The sequence below is a fragment of the Melanostigma gelatinosum genome (genome assembly GCF_949748355.1).
Source record: "Melanostigma gelatinosum genome assembly, chromosome: 10".
NCBI lineage: Eukaryota > Metazoa > Chordata > Actinopteri > Perciformes > Zoarcidae > Melanostigma > Melanostigma gelatinosum.
In genome coordinates, this window is record NC_136643.1 from 20006023 (window position 1) to 20016642 (window position 10620).

A 10620-nucleotide genomic window follows, 5' to 3' on the forward strand; every position below is an offset into this window, starting at 1 on the left:
ACTGTAGTCTACCATGTGGGGGCACAATCTTGTTATGGATAAAAACAAAATCTTATGCCATTATCATTCAGGATAAATACTGTGACAAGGCCTCCTGTCAAAATCTCCTTTATTTAACTGCAATCATTCATCGATTGCTTGTTTTCAGCATTCGAATCATTTAGGCCCATTGTCACCCGACTGGAAACATGTTAGTCAGGTAAAGCCCATATCATACTTTCCTTATACTATTTCCTCGTTGACATACTTTTGCCGTTGCGTGTCTGTTTTTGTGTGTGTGTGTGTGTGTGCTGTCTGTATGAAGACATGTCTTTTTTTCATACCCATAGAACAAATTGCACAGTAAGTATCATCATGTAAAGTCATTGTGGTGGTAGATTGTATCTCAGCATCTCGCTGGATGGGATTTAAGTCACGGTAGGGTAGGCCAAATGAGCATCACCCAAACAGGTGTTGCTGAGTAAAGAGAAAAATCATGTACTATTGAAATTACTCAACCACAGAAATAAATCCCATCCAATTGTATGGTCTGTGAAACCTTGTTATTTTTGATCCCCCCTCTTGTCCAATTTGAACCTATGTGCTGTGTACATTTCCTGATCTGAGCCATCAAACACTCTCCAAACCGGTCGTATTTTAGCAAATAAAAAAATGCTACAAATAAGTTAATAATAAATTTGGTTTTTAAATCTTGAAAAGTAAATCTTCGTATCAATTCCATGGTTTTCAGTTTGCATCCAAACCCTCCAAATCCGTCACATACAAAGAAAGCACAACCAGATTTCACTTTTTAAAAATATCTATTTTTCATTGTTTCTCCTGCCAGATCATATCAAAACAATGAGCTTGTGAATGATTGAAATGCCTGTGACCGTTGACGCGATGTGGATGTGGAAACCGGATCTAATTTACCACTTGGAGTTCTCATCACACTTGATGTTGTAGGCCTTAAACAAAAACGGCACATAGTCTGGTACTTCCTGTGCACGCTACGACTTTGACACCATGTTTTTATGAAACCACAGAATCTAATATTGTAATTGGTATACGACTACTCTCTAATGTGAATATTTAAAGCATAAATATCCTTAATGTTGTTTCTGTATAAAGCAACCTTCAAACATTTTATATTTCATTCCATGATCAACTGAACTGTTTTTGTGTACTATTATATATTTATATATTGTACTACCTGGAGGACAATAAAAGCTTGTTGCTGAGTTTGTGCTGTTTCATTTTTTGTAAGAAGGAAGCCAGAAAATACACAAAACAAAATAAAGACATTATAATTGAAAATACCAATTGAATAAATTATGCAAAAAACAATGTAATCATTGTATCACAACTATATTTACAGAAAGGTGCAATGTCAATAAATAAGAATAAATATTAATGTTACTGAAAAAAATACTAAAGTACAGTTTATAAACATTAACATGCAAGATGTTTAAGAAGAGCAAGATTTAAAAACTTTGGGAGAAATGTGTATAAATAACCATGCTGTTTGTCCAAAGTAGTTAAACAGCTCTATTTTCAACCAACAGTTTTGTTTGTCGTATATAATGAATTGCAAACCAAATTCATCCTTGGGTCCCTCCCTCTCTTTAGTTAACCCCTTCATTGTTGACGTCTGTTTCTTCCCCGACTCTTCCTCGTCGTGTCACATTATCTGCGTCGTTCCTATTTGAGGAACATGTGGAGGAATTTGGTGTGGAAGCGAGCACTGGAGGACATGAGGAAACACAGGGTCTGGAAAATCTCGCCGTCGTTAGGATGGTTTCCTGAAAACACATGATGATTAATTACTTTTTATATTGCTTTTAATGTGAACCAGAGGCCCTGTGGAGGTATTCAAGATAGATCTGGGTGGTCCCAATATGATTAACAAGAAGAAACATTTCTACGTTTGTCTTTTTCTAAAATACTTTTATGATTGTATTACATTTCTCGATGCAAGGAACCATTATTACTAGGAACCAAGAATCATTTTTGAAAAAATACAAAAAAAATGTAATTTACACTCCAGGAAGCCGTTCCTCCTCACCTGTTGCAGACAACGCAAAACACTCCCTGGTGACCTCTGAAAACATGTTCTCCAGCTGCTGGATGAAGCAGAACCTTTCGTGAGCCGTTCTGAACACCTTGCAGATCTGCTGCACCATCTTCACCGCCCACGTCATGTGATAGCCGTCTTTCTCACACACCTGAGGATGGAACAGGACGAAACAGAAAGCTGAACCAATATGCCTTTTCACAGCACAAATGATGTTCAATAAACTGTTATGGCGACCGATTGAGGAGGTAACAGAATAACTGAATACATTTGGCACCATGGACAGCACAAGTGACTCTAATAGCCCGGAGATGACAGTGAGGTAACTGGAGACTGTTTTAATAGAAGAGAGATCTGTCTGACTAGTGCATTCTGGGTCAGGCTGCAGCCCCCTGACCCTGAACAGGAATAAGCAGACGTGGCAAAATGAGTCACACCAGGGCAAGGCGATAGCTGATGAAGTTAAGATGACTCATTTTACTGTTTTCCTCAAGCTATTCCTGGATGCACACTTGTCCTGAATCTATGTTTAATCTGCTATTAATCAACTGTACAATGCTGGCCGACACCTGATTCTCAATTAAAAGCCAATAACGGTCCAACATACCACTACTAACCAAAATGCCAGCTAATTTCCTCGAGCTGATGATGAAACAACTCGTATCCTCACCAGTATGATGTACACAATCAGTCTGGAGACCTCGAGAATTTGTCCGTTGACGGTCTTGCTGGCTAGAACGGTGTAGCAGAGACTGCTGCCACACAGCACCAACAGACGAGCCACATTCTCCATGTGCCATCGCTGAGGGATGACTGAAGATTATAAGGAGGAGGACCATATATATACGATCAGTGGGGGGGTCCGTAACCGTAATATGTGTTTGTCTGTGACATGAAAACATTAGAGGATCACTGAAGTACGATACCAATGAGCTCCTCCAAGATCGCCAGCAGGGAGTTGTCGGTCTGGCAATTGGCGTCTAGTTTGCTGAAGAGCATCAGGACGGCTCTGGCCAGGTCCCACATAGCGCAGTGAGGCAGCCCCCTCGCCACCAGATCCTGCCACCCGAAGGTGCCTGCATGGAGGAGAGCACCTTAATAACCGTGTCATGCTACACCACATCACTATGGTGGAAGAAAAACAAGCTGAATAGGAGGCAAGCCACGCTTTCCAACGACAGTCTCAACTAAACTCAAATCAGCCGGATAAATGTGTTCTCATGAAGTCAAACAAACACACACCACCCTCACCCTCTGGCATCAGAGGTCCGTAGAGGATGAACAGCAGTTGTGCCTGGCTGACCATGGGCCAAGGCTTCAGGAGTTGCGTCAGCCAGAATTCGCACTCTAGCTGGCTCGGCCACGGGTCCAACAGAACCTTACGGCAGAATAGACGGAGCTGCAGCTTCTGGTCCCAACTCACCCCTGAGGACAGACGGAGGAATAGAGAAAGATGGTTTTTTTGGAATCATGTCTTTTAAGACTTTTAACGAGGCTCAAGAGGAAAAGGCCCAGAGCATAAAGAAATGATCCTCTCTGATGGGACTGCTCTCCATGTTACACCTCTACACACCTGGTTTCCCCATGATGACGGCCTCTATCTTTTGCAGCAGATGTGTGAGGTCACTCAGGAAGTTGAACACTCTGTGGCACTCCAGCTTATCCCACCCTGCGATCAGTGTCTGTGAAGTATTCAACAGTACATAACGTAACATTTTCAAAAACAGAAAAGAGTCATATTTCCCTGCTTGATTGTTTCCAGACATTGGGATGACACACAAAGGTGAGATGTGATTCATAAGAAGCCTACGATTTCTCAACCATACATATATTCTGTGTTTCTACATTTTCCTTTAATCACAACCAAGCTTCAGTTTATCTTTATATGAGGCCCTCACCTGGAGGAAGACTCCGTAGCTGGAGAAGCCCATGCAGTCTGGTGCTAAACACTGCTCCATCAGGAAGCACGGAATCTGAAACAGATCAGAGGGACAACTTAATTTATTTTGCCTTATTATTAGCATAGGACATAGGTTATGATCAACAGATATTAAGGCTGAATAATATATCGTTTCAGCTACAACATTGCAATTTTGGCATGTGCAGCATTCCAAAGGTAATGAGGTCAAATGACACTCTGTAAACTGTTTAGCTTTTCAGGACTAGTCTTAAATAAATCAAATAGTTCAGCCTGGTGTGACATTATCTAATCTTGCTGGCTCGTCCTCTCACCTCTCCTTTTCTTACCTGTGAAAACTTGCTAAAGATAAACTTTAACCTGTCCTTTGTTGGTTGCAACAGGGTACATCTCTTGAACAACAAACCTGAGACATTGAACACAAAGTACATTGTCAAATTAAATCGATTTTGATCTTTCCTCTCCCTTCACTTGACAGCGTAACTTGTCCATCGTACTGTACGGTGGTCATTCAAGTGTATGTTAAATGCCGGGATAGCCTATCGGTAATATGCCTGCCACAGATCAATAGGTTGTTAATTATAAATTTCAACTTCTACGGTCTGAAGAGCAATACAAAGTAAAACATTCAGCTAAATATGCATATCCACGTACCCAGGTCTCTGTAGTGTTCAATCGTGGATCTCTGTTCGAGGCAGGTGGAGTGGTGAAAGCTGTGAATGATCGTTTTATTCTTCCAGGCCAGGGTGGAGATGTAGTCCAAAATGTATCTCGTGATTGCCTTGGACACCATGCTGAGCACACTGATCTCCAGCACTGACAAACACACACATTGTTTATTATCAAGTTTCAAATATGTAGACTGAAAATACTCTTTTTTTTCTTCACTAACTTGTACAAATGTGTCCTAAACGTAGTGGTATAATTGGATTTTTGGTTCACACATTCAAAAAATGTGTTAGAACATACAGTTGAAGTACAATTTTATGAATCATATTATTCATATTGACTGTAAGTATAAGCCTTAAATGTAAAATATCCCAAATACATGAACGTTTCAAACAAACTCTGTCAGACATGTAAGTTAAAATTATGTTAGTTCCACCTACCAGACAGTTTAGCCAGGATCATGTCGAACACCTCTGACGGGAGACTCTGGAACAAGAAGCTGCCGCTAGTGGTGTCGACGGTAGTACACTGGCTGCGGGTCACGATGGTTCTGGTCGGGTGTGGCCGACGACGAGGTGTCCTCTTGTGGGACTTGTGTGTCAGTGTGTACTTCACCACATTTCTGGTGGCTTTCCTCACCATGACTTGCACCGCTGAATTGACTGTAATAAACAAGATAAAGCAAATTTTACAAGAAACTTTCAAGCTAACCTAACGTTAGCTTAAAAAAAACTTTCAGGCAAGCGGCTAATGCTCAGTCAGTATAGCTAACGGAGCAGCTAATGCTAAGTCAGTATAGCTAACGGAGCAGCTAATGCTAAGTCAGTATTGCTAACGGAGCAGCTAATGCTAAGTCAGTATTGCTAGCTAACCTGATAAACTAAACTCCTGACAAACTAGATGAATATAGTAGCGGTTTCATTAACATTGAAGTTGGCGTAGTCACTTACTGAAACATATAATCAATAGCAATAGCTAATAGTTAAATTAATATAATATCTTACCAGTACTATTAACTTGGTGATTTTGAGAGGCAGCAAATGTCTTCTGAGATACTGGAGTAAACTAGCGTTAGATGTCTTTGATGACACCGTGTTATTAGACAACGGCGCGAAACAAATGACTTTACTGTGATAGTAAATGGTACTGTGTACATAGTACTACATAGTACTGTGGCCCAGATCACATAGCCTCTACTTAATATATCAGCGTAACAATAGTAATACACGGTAATAATTAGGCAGCTCTGTGTCAGAAAAAGGTATACAATTATTGAATGAGTTAATTAATGTGTAACCACAGACTGTAAGAAGTGTGTAACGATACATTGAGCCGACAGATAAACGTAGGTTGGCTTTTAACTGAATTATTTTGTGCAGGTTGCATGTTTTTTCTCTCAAATATCAAATAATAATCTAGCAGCAACAGATTGCTCCTGCACCATATTTATTTACTGCATAACCAGTTATCTTAAACGCCCTACACTACGCCCATACAGGTGTTTTGGCTGAATAGTTATGAATGTTATGAAAGTCGTCTGTGATGTTAATGTGGCTTTAATTAATTCATGATCTAATCAGACAGAATGGCCAACACCTGTGTGGGAGTGCAGGGCCTATAATGATATGTAGTTCGTACTATATTTTAAGAATGTTGTGTATATCCGCACATATATATCGTTAAAAAGATATGTGCAGTATAAAAGTCCAGGTTTTCAGACCTCTGAAGACATAAATACACACACAAAAAATGAAGAACCGTACTACACACACTATTATGATTGTGTGTTACCCCTCCAGCGCTGTGCACAACAGACCAGCTATGCTCAGCTATGCTCAGCTGCTAATCACAGGATTATTCTGCTTAACTAAGACTATTAAGTGTTCCACATTCAGATGGCGTCTCCCACAGGCAGACCTTGGAGAGGATCATCCCTTCTCTACAGTGCTCTCACAGAGAAGTGCATAAGGGACCCAGGGGAAGGGCTGGGAAAATGCCCTTGTATACCAACAGGATGTCACGGTAGGTTACACTCGGGGCGCAGAGGGTGAGAGAGAGAGAGAGAGAGAGAGAGAGAGAGAGAGAGAGAGAAGAACTGCCAAGGAAGAAGATGGACCTCAGAGGAACCCGTTTTGAATGACCTCACCTGGCTTGCAGGACAGTAGGTACCACACACGCAATCACAAACACATACAGCACCACATCAACAGCTTGGCTATCAACTTGAACCCTAATTGTAGTTGATGTATATTCCCGTTGCCTTTAAGTTGATGCACTCATGAAGTCATTGAATTTTTCATTCTTTCTTTTCATTTTGTCTGTTATCCATTTCAACAGATGTGGCGCTCCAGAGAGCTTAGATAGTGAGGCAAAAAAAACAGCACAACCGGTGAGGACAATATCTCTTCTGTGTGTCTCTGCTTGGAAACACGGCTCTGCCTCCGGGTCCACGGGTTCATCTGTCTAGAGAGCAACAAGCCATCACCGGGACTGTCTCTCATGTCATCTGTAACGCGATGCTCCTGATGCTGACAGGGATAAGGACGATGATGATATCTAACACTGACCAGTCACATATTCGACACATATTCCTTGACTTTTGAGGCAGCAGTGGAGACAGAAGGAGCTGGACAGTGTGGAATCAGTGCCAATGGCCTATTTATTTGGAAGTGTACCATCTGGACACCTCTGATCATGGATCTGTCGTCCTCTTGTGACCTTGTTGGTGAGTATATTCCACTGTGGCGAGCTTTTACTAATAAGTGAAATGTAAAAAAAAGTATATGAACATTACATTTGGCTTTGCTCTTGGGTGGGTTGATTTGTGGGTAAGCCAACAGCAAAAACAAGATGGTCGTCACAGCCTTGCCTTTGTTGCTATTGCTCACTAGTTATGCCTTCAGTGTAGTCAATCATTAAGTAAACACAATGAGGCTTGTATCTGATATTTCAAGAGGCCCCAGCAGTGTCGGGTCTGACACTGACAATAATCAGGCTTTGTAAACAGCCACTGTTCTCTGAGGAAGTTACACAATGTATGAGCGCAGTTTGGTTTCTTTGTTTTGACATTTAAAGTCGCTCTGCTTCATTCTTGCCGAGGCAACAGGGGATTTTGCATTTAAGTTGGTGTTATTCCTCAGTTCATTAAATTACATTTTCATTGTTTGATGTATTTTTTTCGAGACTTTGATTGTCATTGTTAGAAAATGTGTCCCCACATTATTCAGGGTTTTTTCACTTGCGCTATGAAAAAAGAAACTAAGCAGCAGAGAGCATTTTGTTCAAAACATTGAGAAGGAACAGAAGTAAATGCTTAACTACCAAATGGGTTTCTCACCCAGAGTGTATCCTGTGTGAACTTATGAATGTAGAACTGAGCGCCAGGTCAGAGATCAAATATGGCATTATATGAGTTTGTCAATTATTACAACATAAGTCACTACTATCCCTTATTGTCACAGTTTGGGGCTCAGCGCTCTATCAAGTCATTCAGTCGCTCTCTCTCTCAAATACCCTGCAGAGCTGTGACAAATGTTCAAAGTTAGTGGTTTATAACAGTACTCTCAGCTTGGGTGGTTCCTGTAAATGCTTAATTTCCTCTCTCGCTCGCTCTCTTCCTTCCTGAGGGGTGGTGGGGAGCTTAACAAATAGACTGCTGTGGTTTGCCCTCCGGAGGAGAGCGTTAAACAGGTGAAGCTGAACACTGCACTCATTAGTCACAGATGCAGTCACCTGCCACTCACCAGAGACTGATGCCAGAGAGTTTCCGCAGCTATTTCTGCCCGCACTCCGGACACACTTGAGGAATGGCTCAGACTCTGTGACTGGATGTAAGCTCAGTGGAATTGACTGTACTGCTGGGGACCATGCAGATAACAGGAGGAATCCAGCCTCTTCTTCAGCCTGCGGGACTGAAGTTTTGTTCTGAAAGCGTTTCTTTTTTATGCTGCGACATGGCGTTCCTGTGTGTCGATTCTCCCTTTTACTCATGTTATCTGTGGATCCAATAGATGTTCATGAGCCTGCTTGATGACATGCATTTTGAGACATCCAATTGCTCTTAAGTGCCTCCTACGCACTTATAACCAGTGACTTATAAGTGTGACTTTGTGCTTTGCAGTTTGAACATCCATCCCGGTCAGCAAATCATGGCCAGCACGGCGGTTCAACTCCTCGGCTTCTTCTTGGGACTGTTGGGGTTTGTAGGAACTGTTGTTGCAACTCTGCTCCCCCACTGGCGCAGCACAGCCTATGTGGGCTCCAACATCATCACAACCACCGCCTACATGAAAGGCCTGTGGATGGAGTGTGTGTGGAAAAGCACTGGCATTTACCAATGTGAGCTGTACAGATCTCTACTGGCGCTGCCACGCGACCTGCAGGTACTACGCAGCCACCAGTTAGTGAAAGTATTTTATCCAAAGCACCTCATCATGGGAGACAGCAAAAAATGAATTGCTATTTTGATTATTTATAATCTTTTCAGCGTTTTTTCAAGCAACAATGTTCAACAAATGTGAGGATTTTCTGCGTCTCTCTGTTTCATATCATTGTACACTAAATATCTTTGGGCTTTTAACTATTGTTAGTTGCTGCCCTAATAATTGCATTGCCCAGATATATAGATGGATGGTCCGGTATGACCAAGCAGTTGCACTTTTCTAACCCTACGGGCTACAATAGGAATCGGTTTTAATCCCAATGTTGAAGTGCTTGTGTTTTCTCTTCCCTTTAGGCTGCCCGGGCGCTCATGGTGCTCTCCTGCGTCACCTCAGTCCTGGCATCTCTGGTTTCGGTGACGGGGATGAAGTGTACCCGCTTCGTCCGTGACTCCTCGATCAAGTCTTCGCTGGTGCTAAGCGGGGGGATATGTTTTCTCTGCGCTGGCCTACTCTGCCTGGTCACCGTGTCCTGGACCACCAACGATGTCATCATCGATTTCTACGACCCCTTCCTTCCCAGCGGGATGAAGTGTGAGATCGGCCTGGCCGTGTACCTCGGTTACGCCTCGGCCTGCGTCAGTCTGACCGGAGGAATGGTGCTATGCGGGAGCAGCAGCAGCGACAGGTCACGGAGGCCCCTCCATGTGCAGAGGGGTCGACCGTTATCACCTCCCCCTGCCTTCAACCACATATACCCTCCCGCTCCCCCCTACAAGCCCCCCGAGGCCCTGAAGGACAATCGCGCTCCCTCACTTTGCTCCCTTTCCAGCAGCGGCTATAGGCTCAACAACTACGTCTAAGACCACCAACTGCACAACTGCAAAACTATTGAGACTGTTAAAAAGACCAAAACTGAACACTTCTCCCACGTAATATCTTAACAAGTATATCTATACCGGAAAAAAAAGAGTTTAAAAAATGGAAAGGGAAAGAAGTTACACCACCATGTTTGACCAAAAATCTGATTTGGAAAGGATATCAAAATCTGCTCAGGCTTTCCTCTAACTTTAACATGACCAGTTCTAGGCTGAGCTTAATAGCCAAACATAACTCACAGTGTGTGTGTGTGTGTGTGTGTGAGAGAAAACTGAGAGCTCAAACCTTGTTGACCTCTTGCTGTGTAACCGAAGGACCAGAAGGTGGCAATATGTTACTGCAAATAGCCACGGAAGAAACCACGTACAAATTCCTCATCGTATGCTGAAACACACGTTAATGGTTGAGCTATTGTTCTGTCACTTCCTTGTTCTAGCCTACTCTCTTGTTGGGATTAACTCTTTCTGTTGCCAGTTCAAATATTATGGTACTTTTAAAGTAGATGGATGTTTTATGTCACTATGCAATATTTTCATGCCAAAGAAAATAAAAACACAATGGCCATTTCTGATGATTTAAACATAGAGGAGTGCTTTATAAAATACTTTTTTATTGTTTTTAATGAGCCGATAAAGCAGACGTTCTGTCAAGTAAAAGTCAGAAAAGCACAGCACCGGGGTTACTGGGATATATGAAGGGAAAAGACAGCATTAGTTCCACCT

The 10620-nt window shown here is 42.2% G+C and overlaps 2 protein-coding genes across 2 annotated transcripts; one reads left to right on the top strand and one right to left on the bottom strand.

Moving 5' to 3' along the window:
* Nucleotides 1–1680: 1680 nt before the first annotated feature.
* On the bottom strand, nt 1681–5282 carry LOC306783120 (F-box only protein 47-like; the record flags this gene model as incomplete). Its single annotated transcript, XM_079276647.1, has 10 exons — nt 1681–1781; nt 2045–2204; nt 2724–2866; nt 2980–3129; nt 3305–3478; nt 3627–3735; nt 3952–4026; nt 4301–4377; nt 4626–4787; nt 5081–5282. 10 exons carry the CDS (start codon nt 5280–5282, stop codon nt 1681–1683), a joined length of 1353 nt encoding a protein of 450 aa, XP_079132773.1.
* Nucleotides 5283–7233: 1951 nt separating this feature from the next.
* On the top strand, nt 7234–9882 carry LOC306783252 (claudin-14-like; the record flags this gene model as incomplete). The annotated part of the gene is made up of 3 exons (XM_079276825.1): nt 7234–7365; nt 8761–9022; nt 9376–9882. The coding sequence occupies exons 2-3, from the start codon at nt 8789–8791 to the stop codon at nt 9880–9882; spliced, it is 741 nt and encodes a 246-aa protein (XP_079132951.1). The 5' UTR covers nt 7234–7365; nt 8761–8788.
* Between the last annotated feature and the right edge of the window lie 738 nt (nt 9883–10620).